Below are 11,981 nucleotides of genomic sequence, written 5' to 3'. Positions count from 1 at the left end.
GCAACTCAGGTTTCTATTTTTCCCTTGCCAACTTCTTTTGTGTAGCTTTTGAATTACTCTTGGTCCATATTATTCTTCAATGGGAAATTGATAAAGCATATGACTAGGCTGAGTCACTTTTCGTCCTGTGCTGCAAATTTACATATATTGTTACTTTTTCAGAGGCCTGAACAGCTTTTGAGAAGAACTCAGTTAATGGAGCGATGGGCTAGATGGGAGGTACCAATAAACTGCACACTCAGATTTTTCATACATTTTTATATCCGTATCCAAGAATAACATCTGAAACAGAAAGATCTCCATCTGGATAATATCTGCAGATTAGCAATTTTGAATACTTAATGCAGCTTAACACGTTGGCTGGCCGTAGTTATAATGACATTACTCAGGTAGATCTTGTGCTCTTTAGCATATTCCTGGTGAGTATCAATGTCCGTTCTTCCTTGATAGATTTCTTATTCTTTGCAGTATCCTGTTTTTCCGTGGATTATTTCTGACAACAGTTCAGAAAGTCTAGACCTTTCAAATCCATCTACCTTCAGAGATCTTTCGAAGGTGGTATTCTTTGCAGTTTGTTTCCAATTTTAATTTCTTAGCCTGCATATGATGATTCATAAACCTAAAGAATCTTGTTTTGATGTGGGTCTGGATATGTTCAGCCAATTGGTGCATTGAACCCAGAGCGTCTCAAAAAATTTCAAGAGCGATATTCTAGCTTTGAAGATCCAGTTATTCCCAAATTCCACTATGGCTCACATTACTCAAGTGCTGGAGCAGTAAGTTATCTTCTCTATAATATCCTACCACTATTATTGCCATTCCCAATTTAAAGTTTGTGCACCTCTGACTCTTGGAGAGAAGACAGTGCATATTATTTTTGATGCAACTGGATGGAGTTTGTACACTTTTATCATTTATTTCATGTGTGCAGGTGTTGTATTATCTGGCCAGAGTTGAACCGTTCACAACTCTGTCAATTCAACTTCAAGGTGGAAAGTTTGATCATGCAGACCGCATGTTTTCAGACATTCCAGGCACTTGGAATGGAGTTCTAGAAGACATGAGTGATGTGAAAGAATTGGTACGTATTGGTTTTCCTAAAGCATCAAATGTATTTCTCTTCCTTAACAATTCAAGAACCTACCCTTATTGAGCCACTAAATTTACAGGTTCCAGAGTTGTTTTACCTCCCTGAGGTGCTGACAAACGAAAATTCGATTGACTTTGGTACAACACAGTTGGGAGAAAAGCTTGGTATTGTGGTTTCCTTCCTTGTCATAGCCAAAATTTATGCCTGGCATAATAAAAAGTGTGTTATCTGATGCGGTTTTTTTTATCTATCAGATGCTGTAAAACTTCCTCCTTGGGCCAAAAACCCAGTGGATTTTGTACACAAGCAACGAAGGGCTCTTGAGAGCGAGCATGTATCTGCACATTTACATGAATGGATTGATCTCATATTTGGGTAGGTCTTCTCCCTTGAACTGATGATATACTGCCAGCACATTTTTCCTTAACTTTGTTTCCTCCAGCAAAATAATCACAACAAAGTTTCTATGTAAGCCATTAAATTGTTCTACTTTTATTTAACTTATTCGTTCAGATATAAACAACGTGGCAAAGAAGCTATATTGGCAAATAACGTTTTCTTCTACATTACTTATGAGGGGACTGTTGATATTGACAAGATCACGGACCCGGTAAGGCAATTTTTGCTATACTGTTGTAGTTGCTCAGTTTAAGTATTGACGTGTTGACATGACTTGCCCTGTCTCTGTTTGATGAAGGTACAACAACGTGCTACACAAGACCAGATAGCTTATTTTGGGCAAACACCATCCCAGCTATTGACTGTTCCTCACATGAAGAGGATGCCGTTGAAAGATGTGCTACATATGCAGGTAACTGCTTTTGGTTTTGCAGTTTAGTAAATTCTTCTTTTAAACACCATTTCTTTGAGGGTGAGCTATATTCAAGGTCGATAGGTTCCTTACAACCTTTTATTAAAATAAATAGGGTTTTCCCTGTCTACTGCATGCTTTGTGAGTATGGGGGATTCTCGGGGAAATTAAGACCAAGAAAAGTCTTACGTAGTCTGTACTTTATTTTCTTCATGTTAAATTCACGACGTGTACATGACAGTTGTTTTGAATTTTTGTCAGACTATTTTTCGAAATCCAAAAGAAATAAAACCGTATGCTGTCCAAGCTCCGGAACGCTGCAACTTACCGGCCTCAGCTATTCAGGCATCTTCAGATAGTGTTGTGATTGTGGACATGAATGTGCCAGCAGCTCGTGTTGCACAGCACAAGTGGCAACCAAACACCCCTGATGGCCAAGGTACTCCTTTCCTCTTTCATCATGGGAAGGCAACAGCGACTTCAACTAGTGGATCATTGATGCGCATGTTCAAGGGTCCAGCTAGTTCTGGAACTGGTGACTGGCAATTTCCTCAGGCACAGGCATTTGCCGCATCAGGAATCAGAAGTTCCTCCGTTGTTGGTATTACAAGCGACGGGGAAATAATCACAGGTAATAAGCAAGCATTTATACGGTCCTAAGTTTGATGGTAATGTATTTACGGAAATCATGTGTTTGATAATAGGTGGACATGCGGATAACAGTATCAAGCTGGTCTCATCTGATGGAGCAAAAACTCTGGAAACAGCTTTTGGGCACTGTGCCCCTGTTACATGTCTGGCTCTGTCTCCAGACAACAACTTCCTTGTGACGGGTTCACGAGACAGTACTGTTTTGCTGTGGAGAATTCACAAGGCCTTTACTTCTCGAACAAGCGTGTCTGAGCCATCAACTGGCTCCGGGGCGCCCTCCTCCGCCAGCAACACGAATCTGGCCAACTCATTGGCAAACAAAGGCAAAAAGTGTCGTATTGAAGGGCCGATACAAGTGCTCCGTGGCCATCGAAGAGAAATAATTTGTTGTTGTGTCAGCTCAGATCAAGGAGTCGTTGTTTCGTCTTCTGAGTCCTCAGATGTTCTATTGCATTCCATTAGAAAAGGACGGCTGATCAGACGATTAGTTGGTGTGACCGCTGATTCTCTCTGCATTTCATCTGATGGGATTATAATGGCATGGATGAGTTTGGAAGGTTCTATTAGCGTGTTCACCATTAACGGGGTTCTGATCGCAAAAGCAAAACTTCCTTTCTCTTGTAGCATAAGTTGCATGGAAATATCTATGGATGGTCAAAATGCGTTGATTGGGATGAACTCATGTTCCAGCATGGACTTGTCGAGCAGTAACGATACATCAAAAGATGGCAACGAAATTGAAAGACTAGATGTTCCATCTCCTTCAATTTGCTTCCTCAACTTATACACACTAAAGGTATTATATGAATTCCTCGAAGAGATAAACTAAATCACGGGCGCTAATTTTCTGGTCTAAACAACCTGTTATGCTTTGTCTTGTAGGTATTCCATGTGCTTAAGCTTGGTCAAGGCCAGGATATAAGCGCACTGACTCTGAACATTGACAACACAAACCTATTAGTATCCACGGAAGATAAACAGTTGATAATCTTCACTGATCCAGCTGTAAGTTTTAATCATTTTGAGAGTGTTTAGGTTTAGATGAGTCAATTGCTATGAACTATTAGTAAGTCTCCATCAAAATCAGCATCCTTGATGGGTTCTACGTCAGTTAATCAATACACAAAAGTTTCTATGATTGTACATAGTTTATGATAAAACATGTATCCCTGCAGTTAAGCTTAAAGGTGGTGGATCAGATGCTGAAGCTCGGGTGGGAATGAAAGTATAGAATCAGACCTCATTGTTACACACGGCAAGAAAAAAAAATTGTCGGAAAATCTCAGGTTTGATTACTTGGAAGTCTAAGGTGAAGTAGCAAGCCGTGGAAATCTTAAACTCAAATTGTGAACATGTTTGTTCGTCTGTAACATATGTAAGTATGGTTAGTCCCAGTAAAGTGATTCCGTTTCATCTGCCCCCGTGACATTATTTTGTTCTGATTTCTTCGGTCAATAGTTTTTTTTGTGGAGATGGTTTATAGAGAGATCAAAGGCCTGTTGAGATTGGCGAGGTATACACACCGGAGCTTCCTTTTTTTTTTCTCCCCATTGAGTTTGTTTGTTGGTTATGTCTGTGATAAATTGGCCTCTTTACTGATGATTTTAATATATATTCATTTATACAGAGCAAATTTATTCCTCGTGCATTTATTTTGAGATACAAGCCAAAAAACTTCATTAGACTTTTATAGTAAAAAAAACAATTGAACCTCTCTCATCTCATGTTTCGAAGTTTTACTTCATTTTTTTTCTAATATGCCTTAAAAAGAGAAACTAACTAGTCATCTTTGTGTTCTATCTCCCCAACAAATTTAGCATTGTAATTCTACACGTCTGATACAACTTTAACATACACACGAGTTTTTAACTTTGACATAGTTTCCCCCCCTACAGAGCAGGTGGATACGCAATATTATTATTAAAGTTGTTTGCTTCCGCCCTCTGCACCGCCCTCTGAACAGCTCTTCTCAAGCTCCATTCATAACAGAACTCCAAAGTCAGCCTTAGCGCAGTTCCTAGACCAAGCACCACTATGACTCCAATAATGATGTTAACCGGAAGCGCAGAGACCCCAAGTGTAATGGATATTAACACATCAAGCATTAGACCACCAATGAGAATTGAGAACACAACCCAAAGCGGACTAAAACATCCTCTCTCACGCTCCTCTTGTCTATAGCTAGGATCAATCCTCCAAACCCAGTAATTCGTAGTTGGTTGCGTCTCCGGAGGTGTGACGTTAACAGCCACAACTTGACAGATCTCACACTGATTAGAGCCTTTAGTCCGAAACCAAGCATCAATACAAGACCTATGAGCTTTAGCAAGACCGCCACGACAATGACACCCAAGTTCAATCAAAGCCTCTTCTTTCTCTTGTTGACAAACCCTGCACTGCTCGTGAGAGCTGCTATTCCTAGACAAGCTAACCTTTTTCTGGATCTGAGACACTTCTGTCCCACTTGAATCTCCATTGCAGACAACGATGGTGAGGCTCTGCGCTTCATTCACAGACTCGCTCTGCTTCTGGGCATCCTTGTCCTGCTGCTGCTGCTTTTCAAGGTCACCACCGGAGCTGGAGGAGCTATTATGCATCTCAAATCCCTTATTCCCCCTCTCAATCTCTCAATTCCACAAACCCTAAGAATCCATACGAGTCACAACTCTCACAGATTGAGATTTGGCACTATGTATGGGACCAAGATGACAAAAAAGACAGAGAGATTCAACTTTATTTGACTTAGTTATGTTTCTTTATTCTCTTATCTCTCTCTGTTTTGTCTTTTGATAATTGATAGTTTAGTTAGTTAAAAATAAATGTTATTGGGCTTTATGTATGGGCCTGGACCGACCTTCGTCTTCTCCTGTAAGCTTAATAAATACAACAAAGTTATTGGGCTAAATATATGGGCCTGGGCCGAGATTCGTCTTCTCTTGCAAGCTTAATGAATACAACAAAGTTAGGTCTGCCTCTCGATTTGTTTTAGAGAGAGAGAGATGGGAGGGAAAGGGAAGAAGAGGAGAGAGAAAAACTATTTAGCTGCTCACGGCGGACCGGCCAGACTCCCGCCGCCGCCTGATCGTTCGAAACAAGATGCTCTTCCTTCTAAGCTCCGTATTCTCATGAACTACACCTCACCTTCTTCTCCCCACGGTAAAATTAACAACGATTTGAGTCTGAATTTTTGTGTTGTTGTGATTTCTTCTCTGTGACTGTTTTGTGTCGTCGTCCTCCTTCAGATTCGACTAAACAAGTTGTTGTAGAGAAGAAAGTAAAGAATACTAAAGCCGAAGTCGATGCTACTGTTACTGCTACTGCAACGGTATAGTTTTTCTAACTTCGCTTTTGTAAAATTTAGGGAACAATTAGATAAATCAATGGTGTTTTCTCATTGTCCTGTGAAGGACCTAAACTTCTATTTGCTTTTGGAAATGAATTAAGTGTATAATTAGAATGCGAAACCTTTAGGAGAGTGATGAAGATGATACAATGGTGACGAAGGGAGATGAGAAGAAGAAGAAAAAGAGGAAGAGAAACCAAATGAGTGACCTTCGTTTCGAGAAGGAGCTTGCTGAGTTGGATGGTCAGTCTAAAAGGAAAGAACGCAAGAAGAAGTAAGCTTAATTCATTTTATTCTTTAATGGCCAAATCCTTTGTTTGCTATGTGTTTATTGACTAGGAATCGAAATGTTCTACCTTTTTTTTTAATGCAGGTATTGGGAGGCTAAGAAGCAAAAGAAGAATCAAGTCAAGACTGAAGATACCCTCCGAGAAGACTTCCCGAAGCATGAACAGATCAGATTTGGCGATGTGGTGCAAGCTCCACCAAAGTTGGCTGTTGTTCCAAAGGTATAATAATAGTCTTGCTATATTGTTTCTAATTGTAAGAAAATTTCAGGAAAATAGGTTTTGCTATTTGTTCAAATGATTATATGTGTGTTACTTTTTGCAGGCAAGAAAGTCTACTTTAAGTGCGTCGCAGGAGAGACAGCGATTAGAGGCCATTGATGCTTACAGATCTCGCAAGGGATGGACTGAAAGACCAGGTACTCAGATTCCTGCCGTGGTCATGCAATAAGATGGCCTATGAACTCAATTTTGTAGTGCAACTTATCTACTTTTTTTTGTACTAGCTGGCTGTAAAATTATACGATATTATGTCCTTTTCTACGGATTCTAATATGATAGTTGAGTCATTCAAATATCTTTAAAAGAGGCTTATTTAGCACAAGGAAATTTTTGGATGTCTGATTCCATCTTTGTCGAGCATCTTTGTCTGACTCAATTTTTTACACATTAAGTTTTGAGGTTACATGAAACAGACACTCAGTTTTAAGGTTATATGAAACCAAACACTATTGGCAACTGTTCTGGTTAAATCAAATGTGTGTCCTTGGGATTGCACAGAGATGAAGTCCTCCTTTGATGTGAAGTGTAAGCATTCTCTTGTAACGGACATTGCACACCTCATCAGCCATTTTGAAGCGAAAGAAGTGAAGAAGGGCTATTGATACTATCTTCATTTGCCTGTAAGCGAAATCCTTGCCAAGACAGATTCTTGGACCAGCCTACATACACAGTAAAGAAAGAAAACATCTCAGGTACAAGGAACAAAATTCTTACTCTTAACCACGTAGCATGTCTGCAAGAGAGTGTACAAACATGAAAGCTTATGAATTTGAATGGTGATTCGGGTTGGAACACGCCGTCCTTAAGCCATCTCTCTGGCTTGAAATCCTCAGCATCTTGACCCCAAATGTAAGTCATCCTACCCATTGCATAGGCTATGTAGTAGATATTATCGCCTTTGTTCACTCTGTGGCCATCTGGAAGAATGTCATCACTATCTGCACACTTCATGTCCTTTAAAATAGACCAAGAAAGATTAAGAAAATCTTTGATCCCCATTATTTGGTTCCTATAGCTCCTAAAATGTTCTATCACAGAAGAATCTTTTAGGGTAAGGTTATTTTACCACAGGCACAGAAGGGTAAAGCCTCAAGGTCTCCGACAAGGTTGCATGGAGATAGTGCATCTGGTCAAGAGCCTCGTCAGTTATGCTTTCAGTGAAAACATTTATATCGGTTGTTTTCTCGTGAGTCGATGTCACATCTCTGATTTCTTGTACGATTTTCTCCTGAAAAAGTGTGTTTTTGCAGAGCATGTACAAGAACCATGAGAGAGATGCAGCGGTTGTGTCCTTCCCAACAATCATGAAGCTTAGAATTATATCTCTCAGGTACTTGTCATTCATGTTCTCCGGATCTTTCTCACTCTCCACAAGAAATCTCGATAGTATGTCCTCTCTAACAGCCTAAGGGCAAGCCAAGTAAAAAGTTAAAAACGACAACAAAAAGAGGGTAGGACTTTAGAGAACTTACAGTGTCCTGTTCCTTTGCAAGCTCTTTCCTTTTAGTGGTAATGAGACTGTAGACAAACTTGTCTATAGTAGCAATGCTCTTCTTGAGTCTAGATTGCGATCCAGTGTTGAAAAAACGTTTCAGCTTCCAAAGTGGATCGGTGAATCTGGAACTAGTTGCTACATTACCTTCATCAAAAGCTTTCATGAACTCTTCCCCTTCTTTGCTAAACCCATCCAAACATCTTAACTCCACACCAAAGCCAACTTTAAAGATGGAGTCCAGTGTAAATCTCATCAACATATCCTACAAAACAAAATAGCATCCTTGAGTTTTTGGAAATAATGAGTTTAGTGTGTTAACTTTGATTCGAAACTACTTACTTGAGCATCAAAAGCTTCTCCAGAGAGAGCAAACTCCGTGAGAAAACCTACAAGCTTTGACGCATTTCTCCTAAAAACAGAGCAGCTAAAGTCTCTTACCCTAGTAGAGAACTCAGAGCTCGCAAGCTTCCTCTGTTGTTTCCATTTCTCACCATCAACAGCAAATATCCCATGTCCCAAAAGATCCGCAAGATTTTCATTAGTACTTGGTCCTTTACTATAGTTATCAAATCTTGTCTTGAGAATATGCTCCACGTTACGAGGATCTGCAGTAAATATCTCGCTCTGTTGCGGACTCAAGAACCTGAAAGTAGGCTTTGTCCTCGCGATCTTTGTCTCGTAGTCATATAACTCATGGCTGTGGAAGAAAAGATCAAAGACCGTGGCATGTACGGGAGCATATCTCTTGTCGTTTCTTGATTTTCCGGTGAAGATTTTGATCGTGAGATAGATTGTGAAAGAAAGAACGATGGTGATCGCTGATAGTACTGTAAGAGCTATGCTCCTCAAAATCTCCATTCCTTCTTGTTGTTTCTTCGGAAGTCAACTACATTAGCTAAAGAACAAAGAGAAGAAAGATAGATACAGAGATATAATATTTTAACGGTCACAAGAACACAAGAAGTCAACCTATTCTTCATTCAGTTATTCTTGATTTTATTCGATTTGTATTTCTATCGGGAATGCTGAATTTGACATCCAAACAAATCGTGGTGAGTGAAACTGATTTTGTCGTGTTGATGTTTGCTCATGTAACAATAACAAAAGACAACTCATACTATATGAATAAGGGCCTCAACTTTCTTTATTAGCACGTAACCAAATAATACAAATATCTCTTGTTTTAACTGAGTATACTACAATACAGTATAGATATAAAAAGAGTTTCTTCGAGGTGTTCTTGCAAGTGTTCTGGTAGATTCAAGTGCTTGTCCTTGGGATGGCGCATAGATGGAGTCCTCCTTCGACATGAAGTGTAAGCATTCTCTTATAACACACATTGCTCTTCTCATCAGCCATTTTGAAGCGAAAGAAGTGCAGAAGAGCCATCGATACTATCTTCATCTGCCGGTATGCGAAATCTTTGCCAAGACAGATTCTTGGACCAGCCTACATACATAGTCAAAGAAAGAAAAAACCTCAGGCATTAGAAAATAATGTCTAACTCTAGGCCACATAGTTTGTCAGCAAGAGAGTGTAAAAGACATGAAAGCTTATGAATTTGAATAGTGATTCGGGTTGGAACACGCCGTCCTTGAGCCATCTCTCTGGCTTGAATTCCTCAGCATCTTGACCCCAAATGTAAGTCATCCTACCCATTGCATAGGCTATGTAGTAGACATTATCCCCTTTCTTCACTCTATATCCGTCTGGAAGAACGTCATCAATTTCTGCACACCTCATGTCCTTTGCGGAAGGACCAAAGATAGATTAAGAAAATCTTATGATGATCAATCACAGAAGAATCTTTAATTTTTGAAGAAATTGTTTAATTTACCACAGGTACAGGAGGGTAAAGCCTCAAGGTCTCAGACAAGGCTGCATGGAGATACTGCATTTGATCAAGAGCCTCTTCATTTATACTTTCAACGAAACCATCTACATCAGTTGTTTTCTCGTGACTTGATGTCACATCTCTTATTTCTTGTACGACTTTCTCCTGAACAAGTGGGTTTTTGCAGAGCATGTACAAGAACCAAGAAAGAGATGCAGCGGTTGTGTCCTTACCAGCAATCATAAAATTCAAAATTATATCCCTCAGGTACTTGTCATTCATGTTCTCCGGATCTTTCTCACTCTCCACAAGAAATCTCGATAGTATGTCTTCTCTAACAGCCTAAAGGATCGACAAGCAAACCATTTTTTTCAAAAGGTTTAAAAATGGTAAATGCTATCTTTAATTAAGAAGGTAATCTTAAGAGAGAACTTAAACTTACAGTGTTCTGTTCCTTAGCAAGATCGTTCCTTTTAGTGGTAATTAGACTATAGACAAATTTATCTATAGTAGCAATGCTCTTCTTGAGCTTAGATTGTGATCCAATGTTAAGAAACCACTTCAGCTTCCAAAGCGGATCCAAGAATCTGGAACTAGTTGCAACGTTACTTTCATCAAAAGCTTCCATAAACTCTTCCCCTTCTTTGCTAAACCCATCCAAACATTTTAACTCAACACCAAACCCAACTTTAAAGATGGCGTCCAGTGTAAATCTCATCAACATATCCTACAAAACAAACTCCGTGATAAATAATGAGTTTTGGTCTGATAACTTTGATTCGAAACTTACTTGAGCATCAAAAGCTTTTCCAGAAAGAGCAAACTCCGTGACAAAGTCGACAAGCTTAGATGCATTCTTCCTAAAAACAGAACAGCTAAAATCTCTTAAAACCCTAGTAGAGAACTCAAAGCTCGCAAGCTTCCTCTGTTGTTTCCATTTATCACCATCAACAGCAAAGATACCATGCCCTAAAAGATCCGTGAGATTCTCTCTACTGCTGTGTCCTTTACTGTACTTATCGAATCTTGTCTTGAGAATATGCTCCACGTTACGAGGATCTGCAGTTAATATCTCGCTCTGTCCTGGACTTAAGAACCTGTAAGTTGGCTTTTCCCTCGCGATCTCTGTCTCGTAATCATACAAATCGTCGCTGTGGAAGAGAAGATCGAAGACCGTGGCGTGTACAGGAGCATACCTCTTGTCGTTTCTTGATTTTCCGGTAAAGATTCTGATCGTGAGATAGATAGCGAAAAACAAAACGACAAAGATCGTTGTTACTACTGTAATAGCTACGCTCGTCAAAATCTCCATTTCCTTTTTATTTTTTCTTCCAAGTCAACGTCGACAGCTACTGAACCAATAGAATCTAACAAATAAACAGAGAGACAGAGATAATACTACAGTTGTACTGTTGTACTAATGAAAATGCTCTATACATGAACAAAAAAGACAAAACGAAAACGTAACCTCGGCTGTGTTCCTTCCCGTGACGCGTGTACTCTCTGCTGGATTCGATCGTTCAATTCTGGCGGCTCGTTTCTTTTTGGGCTCTTTTGTTGGGCTCTTTTCTCTTTCAGAATAAAAAGGTCTACAAAATAGGCCCATTCATTAATTAGGTGACAGTACCTTCCTTCTATTTAGAGGGCCCTTTGCTGGGTTGTTATTTGTTTTAATTTTTTATTCAGAATAGAAAAAGGCCTACCAAATAGGCCCATCACTCATTATACATGTGCCAGTACCCTCTTTCTTAGTTAGAGGGTTTTAGACTTTACCGTGTCTTCTTCTTCATCGTTTTCCAGTTGGGGTTTCAATTCGAGTTCATCAAATTTCAATTTTGATTCGATTCTTTTCGGAGATGAATTCAATTTCCCAGCAAAACATGGTGAGTGTAATCAATTTCATCGTCGTAATGCTTTTTATTTGCTTGATTAAAATCGCAAGTGATGATCGATTTCGTTGTCGTTGTTTTGCTTTAGATATGAGTTTTCTCAGAGGTATAATTGATTCGTTTAGCTCGATACTCAACGAAGAAACTAAGCACGATACGAACGTATCATCATCGTCGAGTTCGTCTGGCTCCATGAATGGTATCGATGGAGTTCCGGTTTCTAACGAAAGGGTTGCGTATAAGCTTAAAGGATACTTTGATTTGGGGAAAGAGGAGATCGCTAAAGGTGTTAGAGCAGA

General features: G+C 39.5%; 5 protein-coding genes across 7 annotated transcripts; 2 read left to right on the top strand and 3 right to left on the bottom strand.

Moving 5' to 3' along the window:
- On the top strand, window positions 164-4,189 carry LOC104793512 (BEACH domain-containing protein C2-like). Of its 2 annotated transcripts, XR_769334.2 has the most exons (14): window positions 164-219; window positions 321-389; window positions 469-555; window positions 660-776; window positions 932-1,081; window positions 1,170-1,254; window positions 1,345-1,465; window positions 1,604-1,700; window positions 1,788-1,901; window positions 2,163-2,532; window positions 2,606-3,348; window positions 3,435-3,557; window positions 3,728-3,927; window positions 4,011-4,189. XR_769334.2 is itself a non-coding variant. In XM_010519871.2 (13 exons), exons 1-13 carry the CDS (start codon window positions 196-198, stop codon window positions 3,773-3,775), a joined length of 2,148 nt encoding a protein of 715 aa, XP_010518173.1. In that variant the 5' UTR covers window positions 164-195; the 3' UTR covers window positions 3,776-4,068. The 2 variants fall into 2 exon arrangements, 1 of the variants encoding a protein (XP_010518173.1); XM_010519871.2 differs by having other exon boundaries at window positions 3,728-4,068.
- On the bottom strand, window positions 4,213-5,311 carry LOC104793511. Its single transcript, XM_010519870.1, has one exon. The coding sequence runs from the start codon at window positions 5,147-5,149 to the stop codon at window positions 4,442-4,444; it is 708 nt and encodes a 235-aa protein (XP_010518172.1). The 5' UTR covers window positions 5,150-5,311; the 3' UTR covers window positions 4,213-4,441.
- LOC109124789 lies at window positions 5,524-6,761 on the top strand. Its single transcript, XM_010519868.2, has 5 exons — window positions 5,524-5,708; window positions 5,795-5,877; window positions 6,024-6,169; window positions 6,269-6,404; window positions 6,508-6,761. Exons 1-5 carry the CDS (start codon window positions 5,552-5,554, stop codon window positions 6,631-6,633), a joined length of 648 nt encoding a protein of 215 aa, XP_010518170.1. The 5' UTR covers window positions 5,524-5,551; the 3' UTR covers window positions 6,634-6,761.
- LOC104699461 (cytochrome P450 704C1-like) lies at window positions 6,674-8,995 on the bottom strand. Of its 2 annotated transcripts, XM_010414764.2 has the most exons (5): window positions 8,299-8,995; window positions 7,937-8,221; window positions 7,531-7,869; window positions 7,218-7,418; window positions 6,674-7,123 (listed from the first exon to the last, which is right to left on the bottom strand). In XM_010414764.2, the coding sequence occupies exons 1-5, from the start codon at window positions 8,815-8,817 to the stop codon at window positions 6,935-6,937; spliced, it is 1,533 nt and encodes a 510-aa protein (XP_010413066.1). In that variant the 5' UTR covers window positions 8,818-8,995; the 3' UTR covers window positions 6,674-6,934. The 2 variants fall into 2 exon arrangements, with proteins under 2 accessions (XP_010413066.1, XP_019082414.1); XM_019226869.1 differs by having other exon boundaries at window positions 6,939-7,418.
- On the bottom strand, window positions 9,088-11,195 carry LOC104793510 (cytochrome P450 704C1). The gene is made up of 5 exons (XM_010519869.2): window positions 10,584-11,195; window positions 10,236-10,520; window positions 9,797-10,135; window positions 9,505-9,705; window positions 9,088-9,408 (listed from the first exon to the last, which is right to left on the bottom strand). The coding sequence occupies exons 1-5, from the start codon at window positions 11,103-11,105 to the stop codon at window positions 9,220-9,222; spliced, it is 1,536 nt and encodes a 511-aa protein (XP_010518171.1). The 5' UTR covers window positions 11,106-11,195; the 3' UTR covers window positions 9,088-9,219.

This window comes from Camelina sativa, chromosome 6 (assembly GCF_000633955.1).
Source record: "Camelina sativa cultivar DH55 chromosome 6, Cs, whole genome shotgun sequence".
Taxonomy (NCBI): domain Eukaryota; kingdom Viridiplantae; phylum Streptophyta; class Magnoliopsida; order Brassicales; family Brassicaceae; genus Camelina; species Camelina sativa.
This window is presented reverse-complemented; position numbering and strand designations above follow the sequence as displayed.